The 21,126-nt window shown below is 44.7% G+C and overlaps 1 protein-coding gene across 2 annotated transcripts in view; it reads left to right on the forward strand.

The window, feature by feature from the left end:
* PCDH19 (protocadherin 19) overlaps positions 1-21,126 on the forward strand; it is a 142,012-nt gene that overhangs the window by 72,603 nt on the left and 48,283 nt on the right. Inside the window, exon 5 of one of the 2 annotated variants that reach the window (XM_028715917.2) lies at positions 5,983-6,155. In XM_028715917.2, the coding sequence (XP_028571750.1) occupies positions 5,983-6,155 (173 nt within the window). The remainder of the gene's footprint in view (positions 1-5,982; positions 6,156-21,126) is intronic. The other variant, XM_028715919.2, reaches the window with a different exon arrangement.

Here is a 21,126-nt window from a genome sequence, read left to right on the forward strand (position 1 = left end):
TTCTTCTTTCTCTTCCTTGCTGTACCATGCAAGCTCTAATTTCACTATGTTAACTTCATTTTTAGTTTTAAAATATAGTTCTGTGCATTGGTGTCATTCATATGCAGCCGAACCCTGCTGTTGTTTTGGTTAGCATTACCGTAAGACTTTGGAACCCATTTCTCTGCAGTTGTTATGCTTCCGAATGCCAGTTGCAAGATGCAAAAACCCCATTTCACTGCTGATTCAGAGAAAATGGCAATCTGCAGAAAACCCAATTTATGTTTGCTCCAATTCAGTGGTAAAACACAGGTTTTCCCAGGAAAAGTGCTGGGGCATAAATACCCACTGCTTGGATTTGGGCTTGGAAAGCCCAGACCTGTGCCTAGAAAATGTGGAACAAAGGTGTGGATGAGCCCCTACAGTGCAGGCTTTGCTTGTGAAAGAAAAAAGCCCCATTGCACTAGTGGGTGCCCTTATGCCAGCTTCCACTAGCAGTGCTTGTTAGTTAGATCCTACTCATCATCTTAGAAGGGGAATTTCTTGTAGCTTCCCGCATGGAAAGGAGCTCTGTTTTTTGAAGATGGTGCTTGCCACCTGCTGTTTTTACCAGGGCCAGCTCCTGCGCAAAGTGCTCTCTGGAACAAAGGAAGCTGCCTTGCTTTGAGTCCAAACTATAGGTCCATCAACCTCAGTATCATCTACACTGGCTGCCAGCAGCAGCTCGTTAGGATTTCAGAGTCTCTCCCAACCCCTTGTCCTACCTGGAGATTGAACCAGGGACCTTTTGCATGCAAAGCAGTTGCTCTAACATTGTGCTATGGTTCCTCCCTAAAGGACTTTATGGATCCATTCCATGAGAAGTTAATAGGGTAGCTACAACAAGCTGGCTGGTGCTGCCTGGAAAACTGGACTGGGCATTCTCATTTTAATGAAGTAAACTATGGCAGGCATCAGTGAACTGTGCTGTGCTGCTGGGGCCCTGGCAATTGCCTGTTGTTGATGCCAGCCATGCACAAAGCATGCATATCTCTCTCTCTCTCTCTCTCTCTCTCTCTCTCTCTCTGTGTGTGTGTGTGTGTGTGCTTGCATTATATAGGTAGATCAACCAATAGATTGATAGATCAATAGATATGCTTGCATTAAATATAGTAACAAAAAAAAATTCTGCCTAATTAACTGGAAGCCGCTTTTTGTCTATCAAAATTGTTTTTAAATTGATTGTTTCCATTGATCAATTGATTAAACACTGCAGCCTTAATTACAACTCCCGTTTTAAGCATTGAATTGTTGAGGGGAAACCCACTCAGGAACCTTTTGGTCCCTTTCCCAATTCTATGATTCTATTAGCTTGCTTGAATCAGTGCACCCATGAGGACTTGACGGATGGCACAATGGGTTCTGTGCATTTTGTTACATCCTTTCAGAGGATCTGATTATCCCCTTGCCCCAAAGCTCCCATTTTGTAAAAGAGATATAAGGAGTGTGGCAATTATGAGCATGTCATGTAGACAGCTTCCATTCAGACAAGGAAATGAATATTTTTTTGTCTGCATTGCTCATGATATTCAACCACAATCTTCTAATTGCTGTGGTAGAGAAAATTGCGGCCTGCATCGTATTGTTCATTGCAGTCCAATATGGAGTTTGTCCTTTCCGTAGAAGAAATCTATTCATGTCTTTTCCTTTGCACTTACCATTAAACTAAACTGACAGTTTGGTGGTAGTTTACTGTGATTTGGTGGAAGAATTATTTAACTGCAGAAAAAGCTTTCCACACTTTGGGAAAGGGACTAAAGAGAGAGCCTGGTGTTGTAGGTTGACCTCTTGCATCATGGGCTTTGCTTCTGCTAAAAAGGCAAATGTATATATATATAAAGTACAGATTGCCCAGATGTTTGATTATATGGAACTTGGTGTATGCAGCTCTTTCTCCCTGCCTCCCTCCATCCCTGCTTCATAGCCTTGGAAGTGAGACTAAGCAGAAATTCGGGAGACAGAAATCAAGACCTGCGACAAAGGCATCAGGACCATGGACAGAGTACAGGGGAGCTCTATGGCTACAGCCAGCAAGCAGGGATCCTTACGTGTTTCTCTGATGTTGTCTGCCTGTGGACCAAGTCTGTCCCAGAAGCTATCCCAGTTTGGTCCGCCAGGCTATTCCTGACAAATTATACCCATCTGCCCCATACCTGATGTCATGTGTGATGTCTAACCGGGACAGGTTACCAATGAGCCTTCAAAGGAACACTTGAAGCTGCTGGTGTGATTGTTCCTTTGCTGGAGCAAGGTATGCTAAAACAGACCCCTGTTCCCTTCACAGACCTACAATTCCCAGAGTGGTTTAACAGTTTAGCAGTCAATTCTTCACAGGCAACTCTGGGAATTGCAGGTCTATGAGGGGAATGTGGGAGTACCCTAACAACTCTCAGCACCCTTAACAATCCATGGGTCCCAGGATGCTTTGGGGAAAACCATGATTATTTAAAGTGGTATGATATTGCAGATGGGCCTTGGGCCAGTCACCACCTCTTAGCCCAACCTACTCATAGGGTAGTGTGAGGATAATATAGAGAGGGGAAGAGCTGTATAGCTCACCTTGAGCAGCTTGGAGGAAAGATGGTATATAAATGCAATAATACATAGAGATGGCTCCATATGCTTGATCTGCAAAGAGAATTCCTGATATGTCAAGGGATAAAGCCGAGGAAAAAAAGAAAAAAAAGAACTGCATCCAAGGGGTGCTGCTGAAAGTCTTGCCCTAATGAATGTCATGAGCATGATGTATTCATCAGAGAGCTGAAATGTCAACTATTAATCCTCCGGTGTGTTTTTAATCCAGCAAAACGTCGCTGTTTGGAGAAGTGTGATTGCTGCCTTAACTTTGTGGTGTGAATCTCAAAATCCTTACTTTTTAATTAATCTGTTTGGTCTTTCTGAATTGATTTCTCCCTCGCCTCCTGCCTCCTGTGCATGCTGGCTAAATCCTAGGTTTAAAGGGCTTCTGCAGGGATGTCTTTATTTTAAAAGGCTGCATTTGAAGGTGTTCCAGTTTTCGTGTGTCTCAGCCCAGGCTTTTCTCTCTCCTCTTTCCTGCATGCTGTTCTTGGTTCCGCACAACATCCCGTGGTCGGTGGTCCACTTGGTTTCCATGGAGACCTGAAAAGGTCTTTGCAAACAGATGCATGCGTAATTCCCCAAGGCTTTGAAGTGTGAGCCATTTCCATGGCCCTCTTGTCCTGGTGGCCAGCAAAGAAATTTGCCAGGAAGAATTGCTGGCTGGTTTTGGTTTTTTTGCTAACCTGTTTGATCATGTTAGGAAGGGAATGTCCAAACATATTTCAATATGACAGGAGGCAACATTGGAGGCAGGGGGGATTTCAGTCAACATCATGCAAGCATAGGATTGGTGACTGGTTATCTGGGACCATGTGGGGAGGACAGCTAGACATTTAGCAATCTGCTGACCAGTCAGGAACATTACACTTGCTTGGTCGCTGACTGAGGAGCCCATTGTGTTCACCAATACCTGATCTCTCTTAATGGCAAGACTCAAAACTTCTGTTCCTCCTAAGTCATCCTGCAGGAAAGGCCTTGTTGTTCCTACTAAGAAACTGTTTCACTGGCTTCCAGTGTCTAGCTGTGTTCAACGCAGGGTCTTCTAATTTTCATGGTTTATTCCAAACCTCCAGAAAGCAAAACTGTGTTTTGGCTACTTCCACAACAGCTTTCTGTGGTCTGCCAGTTGAACTGCAGCTCCGATCACCTCTGGCCATTGGTCATGTTGGCTGAAGGTGATGGGAGTTGGCGTCCAACAACATTCAAAGGGCCACAGTCCCCCCCCCCCAAAAAAATCTCTATTAGAGAACTGAAAAAGGAAAGTTCCTGAGTTTAAATTGGATGTTGGCTGTAATAAGACGAGTGGGGAAGCCCTTCTCAGGTAGCTTCCACATATAAAGCAAACAGGAAAGAGGATTTTGACTTAACCTTAAGAAGAAATTATTGACCGTGTGAGTTGTTCAGTCATGGAGCAGAATGCCTCAGAAGGTGGTGGGACAGGTTTTTAAGCTAAGAGGTGAGGAACCTTTTTGTATCCACAGGCCAGATCTTTATCAGGATCAGCCTTGCAGGCCAAATTTGACAGCTTTACAAGTCTCCCCACTCTTCTTTTAAACTTCTGATCTCAGTACTTTAAAAAGAGAGTATGGTGAGACTTGCAAAGTCTTATAATTTAAAATTTATACATTAAATCAAGGGTGGGAAACCTGCTCCTCTTCCAGATGTTGCTGGCCCTGACCATTGACCATGGTGGCTGGGGATGGTGGGAGTTGGGAGCCCAACAACATTTGGAGGGACTAGCAGAGATTGAAGCACTATGCAATATGTACTGCTGGGCTTGGAAAGGCTAGGATTGAGTATCCTTCCTTACTAACTGCCTATGTGTGCCCTGTCTGCTGTATTTGTGGTTGAGAAGCCATTTCCTGTCAATTCTGGTTGTTCAGCTGGAGATCCTTGGGCTTTTGCCTAGCTTGAGTCACTGGGATCAGTGCAAGCCCCAGTGCTGTTGGAGTTGTGAGGGTTAAACTTTGGCTTTGCCAGCTTCAAAGCAGTGAATTGTAGTAGTTTATTTCCTGACTCTCTCTCCAGACTTATGGAACTATGAGTTGATTCAGCAAGACCGTGGTTCCCCTGAAGCAGTGTCCTTATAGAACAGCCTTTCCCAACCAGGTGCCCTTCAGATGTTTTATTATTATTGCACTGGTCCATTGAGCTCGGCAATGAGTGCATTGACTGGCTGCAGCAATCCAAGGGGTTTCAGACAGGGGCCTTTCTCAGCCCTACTTGGGAGATTCCAGCATTTGGACCTGGGACCTTCTAGCATGCAAACCAGATGCTCTATCACTGTCTTTGGGCTTTCCTTATATTCTTATGGCACCAGGGACTGAAGCTCTGGCAGCCATCAAAGGTGACAGTGCTGGATGCCATGGTGATGGGAGAGGGTGGGAAGAGCAGGAAAATCTCAGCTGATCAGTTGACTGGGCCTCTTATGCCATCAGACATGGGATCCCCCGCAATGGAGAGTGTGGCAAAGGAAGGGGGGGGGGGGAATAAGGCAAAGCAGGTCTGAAACCAGTCTTCTTGCAGCAGCTCTGCATGCCTGACACAGGAGTTTTTGGCTGGTTTCTTCTTTCTCAGCCCTTTGGATGAATTCCTGACTCGCATTTCTCAGGCCACAAGCACAAAGCCCATGGCAGGTGCATGCAACACCATGTTCCTTGCAAATTGCCTGTTGTGAAAGATAGTCTTACAAGGATGTGAACATTTAAATATTGCATCTGTTCCGTGGGTTCCTTGCTCAGCTGCCGTGTCCTGTTAGGTGTTTCCTGTGCATTTAGTAACCTAGCCCGGGAGTTCTACTTAAGCATACCTCGTAATGTTCAGCTGCACTTCACTAGCAATCACAGGAGACCTCTATTTCTGTGCCATTGCAGGAGTTCAGAGATGTACATCTTGTGCTGATCTGAGTAGGTTGGATTGTTGTTGTACTTTGTCTCTTCCGATTACTCCGGTCTCACAGAGAAGGTGCTCCTGTGCCTTCCCTCCCACCCCAATATTGCCTCTAGTGGAGCTCTGGCTGTGATCTGCTCAAGCTTCCCTCCTTGTCCTCACTTTGTTCTGCAAGCTACAACGCAGCTTAGGCTCGCAGGAGGATAAGAGCAAGAATCTTCTCTAATTTTCTGCACACCTTGGGGGCTGCCTCCAGTTCTGACTGCCTTGTTGAATGCCAAGCGCCAAGATCAATGAGTTGGAGTGGCTTCTCTCTTGTACTGGAAATAGCCCTCTTGTGACACCCTGGTGGAGAAAGCTTACCTTGCTCCCTACGGGATGGTGGGAATGCTGCAGATCCTGCCTGAGGCTTTTGACACCCTCTGAGCCATGGGGGTGCTTTGTGTTTTCAGACACAGCTCTGCAGAGTAAATCACTCTTCTTTCTTCCACCCAGCAGTTCGACATTCAAAGATCTGGAGGGGAACAGCCTGAAGGACAGCGGGCATGAGGAGAGTGACCAGACAGACAGTGAGCATGATGTCCAGCGCGGGCTGTACTGTGACACAGCTGTCAACGATGTTTTGAATACCAGCGTCACCTCCATGGGGTCTCAGGTGCCTGAACAAGGTTTGTTGTGTCAGTTATTTTACAAATGCTAGTTGTGATTAGTTTTTTTTTTTTTTTAGAGCACACAGGACCCATACAGATAGCCTGCTGTTGCTTGTGAGCTGTTTTGCCTCTCCTTTGCCCTGACCCCATTGATGGTGCTGCTATGGAATGTTTGTGAACATTCTGACTGCTCAAGGAGAAGGGGCCTGCAAGTGACCATTAATGAAAACAGTGCTGTTTTAGGAAGGAAGGTAAAGGCCTATGGAAAAGGCTCGTGACAGACTTGCAGGCAGCAAGGGTTGTTGGCAGGTAGGTTAGTGGGGAAGAGAGTGACATCCAGGAGGTGTGAAGCAGAAGACATGGAAACGAGTAAGCCAAATCCAAAAGGAGAAAGGACTGTTAGAAAAAGATGTCTTCTGAATATCACAATTGATCATTAAGATAACCTACGTCTGCCTGCAGATTCTGGCCTGTTTGTGAATTGACCCTGTAGCTTAAGAATAATATAATGAAATAAAATTGTCGGTCAGTTGTCTATGCCACACGAACTTGCTGTTCCGGGAGATATTTGTGTTTACTTAGCAAACATTTATGGGCAGTATGTGTGATGTCTTTTAAAAAGCTCACCACATTTTTACAACTATGGCAGTGGTGGCATCCAGGAGGAGTCATGCTGGGAGAAGCATGACCAAAACAACAACAACAAAACCACATCACAAAAAAGGTGTGTGTGTGGGGGGGGGGGAGGAACATTTTTTTGCGCATATGCTGATTTATATCCCTGGATGCATATTTAGACATAGTTAAATAGGAATACAACACATTTCATTGCAGTGGGGAATACAGTAACAGACCTGCAGACTGTTAATGGGAAATGTCAAGGCCCCTTTACCTCCTTCTTAACTTTAAACTGAACTTGGACTGGACCATTCCTTAAACGGACAACTGTCATCTGCAGACTAGGATACTTTGTCACCCTAGCTGCAAGGAGTCCTTTGTTTCTCAAAAGGGTTCTATCTGCTCTGGAAACCGTTCCACCTCTTACCTAGGACTGAGAGAGATCTACTCAGTGCATGCTCAGAGGCACTTTCCTCTTTATTTTTGTGCACCCCGAGTGTGAATCCTGACACTCAGACTGTTTCTGGCATGAATCTCTGCTTGCCTGTATTCTGTTTGTCCTTCGGGGCCTCTCTGTCCTTTCCTTTGATGTCCCTCAGGCATTGATGGCTGGGATCCAGTTCTTCCAGACTGTGTCTATATGAGCAAGAACGCTGTCAGAGACTGAAAATGCACATCCATTCATAAAAAGAGATGCTTTAGAAGTGTAAAGCATCTGTTTCTCATCCTGACATGATGTTTTGAAACTGTTCTTCATGCCGCTTGACAAATGATGTTGGTTTGACCTGTTGCAAAATGTTCTTCTCGTAACTGGAAGTCCCAAGTGATCAATTTTGCCTGCTGCAGAGGCGTTATACAGCTCAGCTCAGGACCTTTTCTGAATCTGGTTTCCTCCCTTGGCTGTTGCAACTTTAGATCTTGCTGGATGAGGTTCAGAGAAGATGAGGAAGTGATTTATAAAGATGCGTTTTAGGGGAATATGCGAACTGCATTGTGCTTTGCACATGCCCCTCTCCATCTTCCATCCAAGCAAGCAAAATAAATTAACACAGCTCAAGGGCACTCAAATGTGGAGCAGAGCCAGTGAAGGGGTGTGGCCTCTAGGGGGGGTGTGGCCTTGGAAGTGCTAGTGAGGGCTGGGAGGGTCCTGGATGGAGTGACCTGGACAATTGCGTTTGGCTCCTAAGCCTGAGTTTCCCACCCCAATATACAGAAACAGCAAACTTAGCTGCTGAATTATGATGGCTATGTAGCCAGAACAGGTGTAGTGAGAAACAAGAAGGAAGCATTGGCATGAGAGCAGGTTTGCAGAAGTACAAAAAACGTTTGTGTGTGAGGAATCTAAGGAGTGCCCCACAGAAAACCACCCCATTGAGGAGTGAGCGATGTTCAATGACCACAGAATATTGGATGTCTTGTGAAGTGGGGGTAGAGGAGAGAATTGAATAGTGTCCTGAAAGAAGGTGTGGCTTGCTAAATTGGGATCATTACACACTGCAACTTTTTGTTGCAGATCCCAGTTACGAAATGGATTCTACGTCTCAGGTTTTGAATGAGAAGTGAAAAAATATGCCATCTCCATATTTTTCTTTTTCTAGCAATCTGCATAGCTTGAACTTCATACGTACCAAGATCCTGCTTTCCACCTTATCCAGACATGCTTTAACAGTTCTGATCTGCAGTCAATATGTAACCCAGGAACTAGACATACACATTCCAACCCCACATAATTTGTGCGGTGGAGCACATACATTTTGACAGTAGGGGTGAGGGACACGCAATTCCCTTCTATTTCAAAGCTTCAGTATTTCCGTGTAAGAATTAACTCCACGGAAACTGAACATTTAGAAGACTGGAGGAAACCACTGGTTTTTACAAAACAGGGATTATTATAAAATAGGCTTTCACCATTTTATTAGAAAAGCATCTACAAAAGGAATCTACAAAAAGATGAAGTTCTCCCCAGAAATTGGAAGTTGGTCATTTTTTTAAAAAACAACAACCATAAACAAAACAAAATCTAAGCATTAAAAAACAACACCTCTTGTATCAAATGGAGGGAAGCAGATATGTGAGTGTATGTATGAGTTAAAGATCTACCTTAGATCAGCTAACTCCCTCCAAGAAAGATTTCTTTAAAAAGACGACTCCCCCCATCACCAATGAGTTTGCCTTTCCTGTCTGTGGGAGTGCCACTTCTTTTGTGATTTCCTGTCTTTACTTGAAACTATAATGAAGAGCTTTCAGTCAACAAGATTAAGCTCCCCAAACCATTTTGAGTTTCTCATGGGGTTGGGGGATAAGATTAACTGCAAGGCTCAAAGGCCTACTCTTAGATCAACTCAAGATTAAATTACAAAGGAAGTGATGCATTTTAAGAGATTTGTTGTAGTTATTGTTCATACCATATAATAACCAGAGTTATATGTGCCCTCGAGGAATAATTCAATCTGAAGCAAGAAGATGGGGACTCGGGGGGGGGGGGGGAATGGAGGAAGAATTATCCAGGGCCTGCAAACATTAAGTGTCTTGCAGGATTGTCAAGCCAATATTTGTAATTACCGGGGCCCTGCCCCTTCCTTTCAGTACGATACAAGGCATGTCTACTTCAGTTGTGGCTTGTGCCCATTGGGGCTGCTAGGCCAGCAGGCAGGCATCCTAGCAGTAGTTAAGAGACAGAGCCAATGACAGGCCAAGCCAATTAATTATAGCCAGGGCTTTTTTTCAATTGCCTAGAACTCAGTTCCAGCACCTCTCAGCTGGGTGCCATTGCCATTGCCATTATAAGAGAACAAGGGAGGTGTTCATAGTAAGTTCTGGTGCCTCTTTTTCTAGAAAAATAGTACTGATTATAGCTTTATTCCCATCCTCCACCATCCACACTAAGCTTAAAGAAGAGGAAGCTGACAGGCAGTGCTGTCCATAGACTGGGTTGTAAGTAAGAAGGCAGACGAATGGGAGCTACCTGAGAGCAGAGTGAGGTTGGTGGAGCAGTGCCCCCATTTGTCCTTATAGAGCAGCCTCCACTGGTCTACTTGGAAGAATGTTCCAGTGGTGTTCACTCATGCTTACTCCCAGGGAAGAACAAATAGATTTGTAGCCTTAGGCTCCCTTTCATTTGGCTGTGGAATGCATGACCTCTGGGAAGATGTGGCCAGGGAACACATTGGTGTGTGGCTTGTAAGTGTGAGCCCACCTTGAGGACTGCCTCTCCCCTTCATGTGCCTCTTCCACAAGAGGTCAGGAAGGTGGAAACATAAGAATGGGCCTTTTTCTGTGACAGCTCCATGATTGTGGAATTCTCACCCTGGAGAATTTCCACTGGTGCCTTCATTATACGTCTTTAGGCGCAAGGCAAAAATGTTCCTCTTCAACCAGGCCTTTGGCTGATAATAATTATTTTTATGTGCATTTATTCTGTACTCTTAGCTTGTGAACCACCCTGATGTCTTCAGTTGAAAGGTGGTATATAAAGAATAATAATAATAATAATAATAATAATAATAATAATAATAATAGATAAATACTGATCATTGAACACAGGAGGATATTTCTCTGAACAACCCTTATGGCTGTGGGCGTAGCATGGTAGCTAAATGGCAGCTGGATTAGGTTAGATCCACCTCGACTGTTCTTAAGTTTCCATTGTCTCTTAGGAGAACCCTCCTCTCCTGATAATTTCTTCAACACCCGCCCTGGGAAATATGACAGCCCCACCAAGGAAGAAAAGCTGGCTGTGACCTAGGGAACCAAAGGGCTTCTTTCCCACACTGTCCAAACAGCAGAATGCTCCTTGCCTGAAGAAGAGGAAAGGTGCCTGAAACCTCAATTCCTGGGGTATTTTGGTGACATGACTTCAGTTGACCCTGTAAAACTTTCTAAATGGGAGTCCATGGCCATTACTTTCCAATTTACCACCACCAGCCATGCTTAATGGGCAAGCAGCAAGATCTCCTGTAATAATGTATTTTCTGGACAGCCTTCTTATGGGCAGAGATGAGAAAATTAAACATTTATAGATTTGTGCTATGGAAGTTTAAATTCTTTCCAGACCTAGACTGTTTCTGAAATAACTTAGCATTTATTATTCTCCTCTAAGAAAGGAAGGAAAAGTCTTTTAAAAAAAGAAAAGTTGGCGGGAGGCGGGGGGAGCAGGGAGATTGGGTCGGTGCCATCAGACCTCAAGACCCAAGCTGGTTCATGATTTTGAGCAAGGCGCGCTCAGAGGGGAAACTTCTCCCTGAGTGGGCTCACCTCCTTGGTATTGTCATTCCTGCCTCTTGGTCTTTTCCTCTAGGTTTAAACTCACCTCAAGGGGAGCAGAGACAGCTGCTTCTTGCTTCTGTTAGTTTTTGCAAACTTCCTTTGCTGTTGCAAATTGTGTTGAACAGCAAGGAATTTGTAAACTATCTAGGGAGTTTGTAGAAGGCAATAGAGAAATTAACATTAAAACTATGAAGGATTTGGATGGGCCTTTAATGAGTTTTCAAAAAGGGTCACAAATACGACTGCTGATGACCCGCTTCTGACTGAGATATATGAGCTGACTGTAGCTATTGACTGGTGGGAAGGTATTTCTTTTCCATGCTCAGAAACACTCTTGTTGTATCTCCTCTTCCTCCTCACCTCCGTCTCCCAACCCCACACCTGATGTTTCAGGATTGGTTTCTGCCACTGATAGTTTGGTAGTAGTTTTTTTTTAAATGAAGCATTTGTGAGATTATTGTAGAGCTGCTAGTGTGTTAAAAACTGGAGTTGCATATCTGGGGAAACCTGTTTGGTATTTTTAGGAGTTTCTTCATGAGCATGGAGCAAGTTGTCCTTTTTTGTGCATACTACCATATTTTTCGCCCTATAGGATGCACCGGCCCATAGGGTGCACCTAGTTTTTTTGGGGAGAAATAAAGGGGGGGGGAATTATTTCCCCCCCAGGCGCGGGACTGGGGTGGGGGAAGCCTGAGCTCAACCCGACCCCAGCCCCCAGAACAGGCTGCTATTTGCAAGCCTTGGGAGCCCGGCCCAGGCTTGCGGATATCTGCCCGAAGCCCAGGGCGCACTGCTCAGCACACCCCAGGCTTCGGGGTGCAGGCAGCTCTCCGCAAGCCTAGGGAACCCGGCGGGAACTCCCACGGGCTCCCCAGGCTTGCGGATAGCTTCCTGAAGCCTGGAGAAAGCCTGCATTCACCCCATAGGACGCACACACATTTCCTCTTCATTTTTGGAGGGGGAAAAGTGCGTCATATAGGGCGAAAAATACGGTACTTTTACAAGTGAGACCTGCAATAAAAGGTTGCAGTTCACCACCAGCCATTCCCTTCTTCACAGTACTCCATTACACTGAACCTCTCACCTGATTTTCACTCCCTCCCAATCAATCAACATTTCATGGCAATTGAGTATGCTCAGGTCTCATTGGGCTGTTTTTGAGGTTCCGTTGCTCATATTTCCCCCTCCACTCTAAAGCTATTTTGTAATTCTGAAAGCCTTTCAGTTCTCTTGAGTCTGTTGCTACCTCCCTGGATATTGGAAATGCAGTGTATTTACGTCAATGGAAGCATCGTTTGTGGCAGTCTCCCCCAACCTCCAGGTGTTTTGGATTACATTTCCCATCATCCCTGACCATTGTCCCTGATGCCTAGGGCTCATGGGAGTTGTAATCCATTGCATCTGGAGGACACCAGGCTTGGGGAAGCAGGTTTGATTGTATGGCCATCTGGAACATTGCAGGACAAAGAACCCAAAGAGAACTGTGCGCATTAATTCCACCAATCCAGAACGGCTTTGGACTTTCCTCCAACTTGCCATGAGTTGCTTCCAGAGCTAATTCCCTCTGTGCTGTGCCTTTTTGTGCTTGTGAACAAATATTTCATCATGAAGCGAAAGCACCTGTAAATTGAAGCTGCTGACGGGTCTCAAAAGCTTTCTCATAAGAACTGCTACTGCTGCTGTCTCTCAGCTAATATTGCATAGAGGAGGTGCAAAATACTTTAATGTATTCCGTGCAAATATTATGTAAATTACATTTAGGTGTGAATGAGATATGCAAATACGCTGTGCTTCTGCAGACTCTTACAGCTTTCTAACGGGAACCTGGGTGGTGATCCCCATTGCCCTCACCTCCTTTCATCTAACTGCTGCTCTCATGACTCTGAATGCAGAAGATTTGCATAAAGTACTTTTTTATTGCCAAACACAGGTGTGTTCACAATACAGTAGAGTCACATCTTCAGTGGAGGTTAAGTTCCAAGGCCAGCAGGTAAGGCAGAAATTACATGTAGCCAAAAGTATCTTACCAGATTTTCAAAATTACATCATTTGCAGCACCTTCCTTGGTCCCAGTGCTGGCAGACAGGGCAGTGGGATGTCCTGTGGGGAGGGCCTTCCCTGTGTCTCTGCTTGCCTCCCTTCACTCCTCCACATGCGAGTGACTAGCAGAAGTGAGGAAGAGGGAGGCAAAAAGAAGAAAAGGACTGGAGTTGATGGTGGGCTCTTAACTTCTTCCTTTTTTTAAGCTTCAGCATTCCTTATTCCTCACTACTCCTGTTTCGTTTTGCTAAGCTGCATTACATTACTCGTTGTTTGTGCTGGTAAAAGGTTGCATTTTGAAGGATGTTGGTGGCTGGTTTATTGGGGTTGAGCATTTATGGGGCAATGTCATAATGCAGTGTTGGGTTTAAATCCTGTCATCTGCAAACTGGGGGAAAGTGAATTTGAAAAAGAGGCTGTCTTGTTAATATTTTAAGCACTGAGAGTGATTTCTGTCTACAAAACAGGTGCTGCAGCTGAGCACGTATAGTTGAATTTGCATAAGCTAAATGTGTGTATGATGCAAGTTGACTGTGGAGTCAGGTGGGCCAGTGTGGGGAATAACATGACTGCTTGGAGCTGGAAAGTTATTAATCTCGGGGATGGAGGGGCGTGTAGTGGCATAAAATGATGGCACCTCAAAAAGGGTTAAAGAGAAATTGGATTGGAATCTGGTGCTAGTGGCAGGGAATTGGCAACCCCCCCCCCCCAGCCCAGGTGTGCCCAATTGTCAGCTTTTGGTTTGTATGCGCCTCCTGAACAATGTTATCAGGCTTCTTACTGCTATAGTAAACATGTTTTCAAGCTGTAAGACAGAGAGAGAGCGCTTCCAGCACTTCAATGCTAGAGCTCTCTTTATATGTAATATAATTAATGTCTGTATCTGGATGCAACACAATTATATGCCTGAGTGCACATGCTCCATAAAGGTTAAGTCCATACTATTAAATGGTGCCAATTTTATTACAGAGCTGATCATTTGAAGCTCCTGGACATACTGTCTGGACAGTCAGTGTCACACAAGATTATATTGAAGTTGGTCATTTCTGCCATGGAGGCACACTTGCTAGAATCTGCTGTCCCACTGCAGTTTTACTTACAGTTTTTCTGCATTTAGAGTAGCTGGTCTTAAGGGTCATATACACAAATGTAAGACTTCAACATCCATGGTTCAGTGTGAATGAAAGTAAACATGTCCATGAAAAAGAGAAAAAGTAGTCATGTACATGTTCTTCTCCAGGCAATGGACTCAACTAGATGGGTTTGTAGCAAACGTAGCATAATTTTAGGTATTTGTTTAAAAGAGAAGCAGCACACTGTCAAGCAAATCCAAAGCGCCAATAAGGCAATAGCAATTAAGGCAAGGTTCTGGTTTTGATAAGGCAAGTCAACCTGACCAATAAGGCAAAGTCAAGGCAAAGCAGGCAACACCCTGGAAAGCTCTATACACAGGGCTTATCCACTTGGACAGCAGCCTCTTCAGTTAAAGGAGCCTTCCTTCCTTGAATAGTCATTGGCTGTGGTGTAAGGAAAGACCTTGCTACAATGGTGGCTTCTGGGCTAGAGTTCAGGAGATGCTTCTGAGTCAGCAAGGACATCCCTGGTTGGTTTTGAGTGCAATTCCCTCCTCCCCAATTCCAAATCCATGGCCTTTAACATGATATCAGTTTACATTGCGACCACAATCTGCAGGGGATCGATCCCCCAGCTGTCTCAGATATGCTGTTGGACAGCTTCATTGGTAGTGCCCTTATTTAGGATTAACCAATAGTATCAAAAGGATGAGAAGGGGAGGGGGAGTCCGATGGTCAGCTTTCAAGGTAGGGTTTAGAATCTCCCACTCAAAATGACAGGTCCAGTCAAGCATTTTCCCATTGCGGTAAATTTTGTGACTGGAATTAATGTGCCATTGTCTGTGCCTTAATGGAGCAACTCTCGGCCCTGACCCCCAGCACTTGTGTCTGCCTTTACAGGAAGTCTATGGCTCTTCCCTTTTCTCCTATTGAATTATTGAGGCTTCCCCTCCTCAGTGGAGTCTCTTCCGAGGCAAAGTCTGTCAGTGTGGCATTACAAAGGGGTGGGGGGGAGTGGGGAAGGGAGGGGCTCCTCCTGACTTCTGCCGCTCATCTTATTTTAGCAGTCGGAATTGTGCCCAGTCCTTTTAAACTTTTTGATGGTCTTAATGATTGATTAGAATGATTTCATCAGTTGGAAAGATTGCTTTTAATTGCTCTAATATGCACCCAATTTGGAGTTCATTACCGCACTGAATTGTTTTCCTTCCCCTGCTAATTGATACCAAATGGAACCCACCGGAACCTGCACTAATGTGCTGTTCCTTTGGTCTACCTGCCTACAAGTTAATAATCTGTTTATTTCTGAGGGTGCAGAGCTATCGCTTGGAATGCACTCAACATATTTATTTACTGGTTCTTTTTGTCAGCTGAACTTTCACGTAGCTGGTTTGTTTGGGAGAAAACAAGGCTCCAGAGAAACCCAGTGCCTTTCTAAAACCCAACAGTCTGCTAGGAATTTGCTCTTTAAAATGTGTAATGTAGGATTTAAAGCTCTTCCCAGCTATGCATACTCTGTGCTTTTTGTAAAAAGCAAACAACCTAAATTTCTATGCTAAGGTTACCTGGATTCTGTGCTAAGAAAATTCATATGGGGAAATAGCTCATAGCCATAGCTCACTGACACAAGCAACTGCTTTAAATGCAAATGTTAAATCCCTGGCATTTCCTGGTAGGGTAGCAATTGGGAATGACCCCTGTCCGAAACCCAGGAGAACTATTGTTATTCAGAGTGGACAGTACTGAGCTAGATGAACCAATAGTCTGACTTTGTATAAGGCAGCTTCCTATGCACCTTTGTATATATTTTGTTTTGCATAATTTAGTCTGCTCTGCTAGTCATATGGGGAAAGAGTTGCAGAGTACCCCTACAGTACTGAAGTCAGAGGGAATGGGAATCGGGGGGGGGGGGGTGTTTGTAGAAGGTAGAAGATTCATTCCTATTGAAGGAATGGCAATTGCCAGTCCAGCTGTGGCAGTGATAGACAGCTGGGTGCTTTCCAGCCGCTAACCCAGAAGGGCAGAGGCAGATGCCACTGATGGTGTGCCAAAATATTCCTTCCTACCTCTTTCAACACTACTCCCTCATAGGGACTGATCTCCACCCCCCTGCCCCCTGGATGGGAGCATAACTAGGGAGATGGAAAATGGTACAGGAAATGGGTGAAACTTGTTGATGGGGTTCGCATATTTGATGCTAACAAAGCAAGTTTAGGGATAAGGAAAAGACTGAATGCCAGTCTCTCTCTGCCTTCCGGAGGCATGGATAAAACTAGCTAGGGTGGGACCAAGGGAGGGTCACTGGTGTGTGTGTGTGTGTGTGTGTGTGTGTGTGTGTGTGTGTGTAAGGGACACCATCCTCCACACACATTAAGGATAGGTAAACATCTATTTGGTGGGCTGTAGCGATGCCATTTGAGTACTGATAGTTCAGCTCCTCTCTCTATGGTCTCTGGGATCTTGGCAGGCTTCTTTGTCCACTCAAATACTTGTTTTTGGGTGGGTAGGCGGGGGAGGCCCATGACTTGCAACTACAGCTTGTTGGCTATTTGTAGCCTTTATATGACTGTACCCCACACACCATTGCATGGTGCTAAAAAGAAGCAACCAATTTAACAACAAAAGAGTAAGGCAGTAGTAGAAAGACATATAGAATCAATTTGCCCATTGAACAACTGTAATGGAGGTCTCTAAACCATATTAAAAAACCCTAAGGCTGAATTTCACACTTTTTACAAAGAATTATGCCAGGCATAAGGCCTGAAACCAGACAGACTTCTTTGTTAAAGCTTCTCTGCCCATAACACAAAGGAAAATTGAGTACAAAGTGGGTCATTCCTTAAACTAAAACAGGCGTCCTCAAGGGTCTTGGCCCAAACGGTCAATAAGTTTTACAAATTTCTCCTTGAGATAGCTCTTCAGCTTTATTGACACTCAGCAAACACAAGGCAAACAATCACACATTGTTGAACGTAGTCATGTCTTCACCCTGTGCAAAGTGTTAAAAGGATTGTTCAGTTGTACATGTTGTAACTGGGAGGGAAACTGTGGTAAAAAAACACCATTTTAATAGCAGGAAACAATTTGGTGTGGTCCAATAGTTCAGTGAGGTTTAATGATGGGTGTATTTGGGGGGGGGGGCATGTCCTTTTGCTCATAACTCACACCAAATAACATATGCACTCCTAAAGTTTTTAAATTTGTAAACATCCTGAATGGAATCTGCATGGGCTTGAAAATCTGAAGTAGATGTAATGTCAGCAGCTGAATAGGAATTGTCTAAGAAAGTGGTTTTCAATGTGCCATGGCACCCTGGGGTAGTTGAATGGTGGTCAGGGGTGCCACGGGCAATACTGGCCTCTCTCCCTCTTTCCTTTGCTCCCTCCTCTGATGCCCTCTTGCCTGCCTCCCAAAGACTTGCACAGCTGTTTGTTGCAGCAGCCCTGGCTACACGCTTCAGAGGTGAATGGTGCCTCTGGGGCTGGCCAGGGGGTGCTGGTTGCCAGGAGCTGAGGTGGTCTCAGAGGAAGCAAACAAGTGGGTGAGGAAGCCCAGCCAGCCTGTCCACCGGCCCTTGCTGTTGGGAATGGACAGACAAGTTCCAGGCCCCTGTGGGGCAGTGTGAGGAGGTACCTCTCTTTGGGGCAGCTCAGAGAACAGGGGTTGCAGCAGTGGCTGCTTGGAGGACTTCCAAGGAGAGGGGAGAGAAGAAGAGGATGAGGGAACACCCCACAAGGGAGGATGTTCGAAAAAGGGCGAGAGTCTGCCAGCTCTGCAGGCAGGGGCTCCTGCACCCCACTGGGCTCCTGGGCCCCACAGGAATGCTGCAGAAAGAATGTAGTTGGTCAAGGGAGCGGTGGACTCAAAAAGGTTGAAAACCTCTGGTCTAAGAGATCGTGCTAAGCCTCTTGTTGGCTAGCTAGATGTGCATGTGTCTGTGTACTTCAGAATAAATAAATACATTTAGGATTCTGAGGAGGGGGAGTGTTCCCCTTGTCTCCACCCTCCAGAGGACACCCATGACATTCATTCAAGCTTATTGTTGTGCATAAGGGCTAGAAATCTGTTCCTTTGTTTTTAAAACCGAAGTGAATTATTTATCAAATTTTACTGTAGCTTGCCATACTAGGAATGCCAGCATGAGATGGATAGTTCTGTCTCCTCCCCTCCCATGTGTGTGTGGTCTGGCCCTAGGTTGACACAGGTTAGCAGGGTGTCATGTTTGTGCCAAAAAATACTTTGGATTTCTTAAGTGATGGTCACTATCATTGTCACCCTACCCTTTGTACAAGGAGCTTGGGGGGGTGTATTTGTAAAACACTTGGAGTTTTTTTTTTCTACAGTCAAGCAGTATATAAATGTTATGACATAAACATAGGGTTCCCCTCCACACCTTTGAAGTACAGTGGTACCTCAGGTTAAGTACTTAATTCATTCCGGAGGTCCATACTTAACCTGAAACTTTTCTTAACCTGAAGACCACTTTAGCCTATGGGGCCTCCCGCTGCTGCTGCGCCGCTGGAGCACGATTTCTGTTCTCATCCTGAAGCAAAGTTCTTAACCTGAAGCACTATTTCTGGGTTAGCGGAGTCTGTAACCTGAAGCGTATGTAACCTGAGGTACCACTGTATGTGAGGTTGAGAGCGGGTTCTGGCTCAAGGTCACCCAGTAAGCCCTGTAATTGAGCAGGGATTTTAACTTGGATATGGGCCATTGTTCAGCATGATATATATGCAGCTTTTCTAGACATGAGTAGGTTAGATGGCCCATTGATTGGCTGTTGCTCAAGCATGTTCTAAAACCCAGAAGTGGCCTGAGATGTGTTGACAGTACAGCTCCCATCAGCCTCAGCAAGCACAGACCAATGATCAAGCATGATGGGAGTTTTAGTTCAGGAACATCTGCAGGACTGCAGGTTCCTCACTCCTGGATCAGTTATTTTCTTTTCAGCTACAGTGACAGTGTTTATGTTTACATTACAAACTGGTTTAAGCACAAATCTTATAAGGCCTCACAAATGAAAAGGCACAGAATTTACTTTGCACAAAACATACTGGTCAGTATAGGTCTCGTTCCCAACCTCTCTCAGCAGTGGGAGAAGCTGTCTGTGCGGAATAGCTTCTGACATTGCAAAGCTGCACGGCGCCTTGCTCCATAAACGATGGCATGGACCAGATGCTCATAGCATAATTGAAAATTCCATTTTATCAGAATAGCATTTGCTGTCAGAAAGTTTTATCTTTACTTTAACAAAGAGGTTGATTAGATCCCTTAGGGCCCGAATTAGCATCTTTGAGGCTGGATACCCTCTTTTGCAATTCATGGAGTTATTTCTCCTTTGGTTTTGCTCACACTGAGTGCTTTTAAAAAAATAGACAGAAGACAACACATGCCTCTGCCCTCTTGCAAACCTGTCGGTTCCCAAAGTTTAGCTACTTCATTTCAGCCCAGTGGAGAGGGGGAGAGGGATTATTTTATTTCTTCTGCTGCCTTTTTCATGTTCTGCCTTGGAGACTAGAAACTCAATTTGGTTGGGAAATGCGTGTTTTAATGTGGTGTGTGTGTGTGTGTGTGCATTTGAATGAGCTTGCTACATGTTTCGCTGTGTCTAAATTTTCTCCTAGAAGTAGATAGAGCTGCAAACTAAGTTACTAAGCCTGAGGTTTGTGGCATGGGGACTTATGAAACCGCAGGGCTACAAACTGTTAGAAAAATAAAATAAAAATCTGATACTTAGGCAAAGCCCAGGGATATGGTCCAGTGGCCTGGGGATTTAACAGTGGTTTAACAGTCAATCCTTATTCCCAGTGAAGTCTGGGAACGGTAGCTCACTGAGGTGAATAGGGGTCTCCAAACTACACCCAGCATCCTTTACAAGCTGAGCAGTTCCCAGTAGCCTGTGCAGAAAGCCACGACTGTCCAAAGAGGTATAACAATGCTTCCTATAGTTCAGGTGCCATTGTGGAGGTCCTGTGTTGTTGTTTTTTTAAGCAAAAACTAAACACTCATTGGAGGGTGATGATGGTGAGGAAAAAGAGAGAGAGAGAGAGATTAAAATTATGACTGTAGAAACATATTGTAATCCATTTGGTTTAAGGGCGCACTAGTAAACAGGCTTGTAATCTCCTTTGTTTGCACATCAAGGTTTATTAAATATCACAGGCATTTGAAAGACTTTCTCTAATTTGCTTACCTCCCCCGCCCCACCGCCCAACCCCACACCTTGTCACATGAAATAATATAATGTTGGAATGTGTCTTTCACTGGAGTTAATGAATCCAAGGTCACAGGAGTTAGATAGAGATTGCAGCTATAATTGTGTCTCTGTGCAACTGCAGGAAATGGCATCCCAGATGGGAGTGTGCTGCTGATTTCCCCTCTGCTTAAAGGCCACCTGGAAAGGAAAATGAAGGTTGAGCATGTGGCCTTTCTGGCTGAGACCTGGAAGGTGTTTTCAGTTTTAATATATGGTTTTTTTTCTGCTTTTTGATTTTTTTTTAATGAAAAAAAGAAAATAATAAAAAAATTGCCTTGATGCTCACCCTTTGTGCTTTTTTCTGCTAGCTCTCTTGGCAACTGGAAAAATACGAATCAGTCTTTGAAAGTGGAGGTATTGAGTGAAAAGCAGCTAATTAACAGAAAGACAAAGCGGGTTTTGTTTAAAATCTCATGTTTTCTTTTATGTTCTTGTTTTTGCCAACAACTACATAGCACCACCATCATCTAAACAGTGATTATTGGAGGGGGCAAGCTACACATTTCACATAGATTTGTGTATCAAAGCTCCGTCGTTCCTTTTTAAATGGGGATAAACACAAATCGGGAACCCTTTGGAGCAGGGAGGAAGTACAGGGTGTATTTCGTGATTTTGAGGGGGAGTGGATAAAGCAGATACCATAAAGGGTTAAGCACCCTCTTCCCTCAAAATTAAAGCTACACATTGATGTAGGCATGTATAGCATGTAATTTGGCGTCAGGTTCTTTAAGATCTG

Source organism: Podarcis muralis, chromosome Z (assembly GCF_964188315.1).
Source record: "Podarcis muralis chromosome Z, rPodMur119.hap1.1, whole genome shotgun sequence".
NCBI classification, from domain to species: Eukaryota; Metazoa; Chordata; class Lepidosauria; order Squamata; family Lacertidae; genus Podarcis; species Podarcis muralis.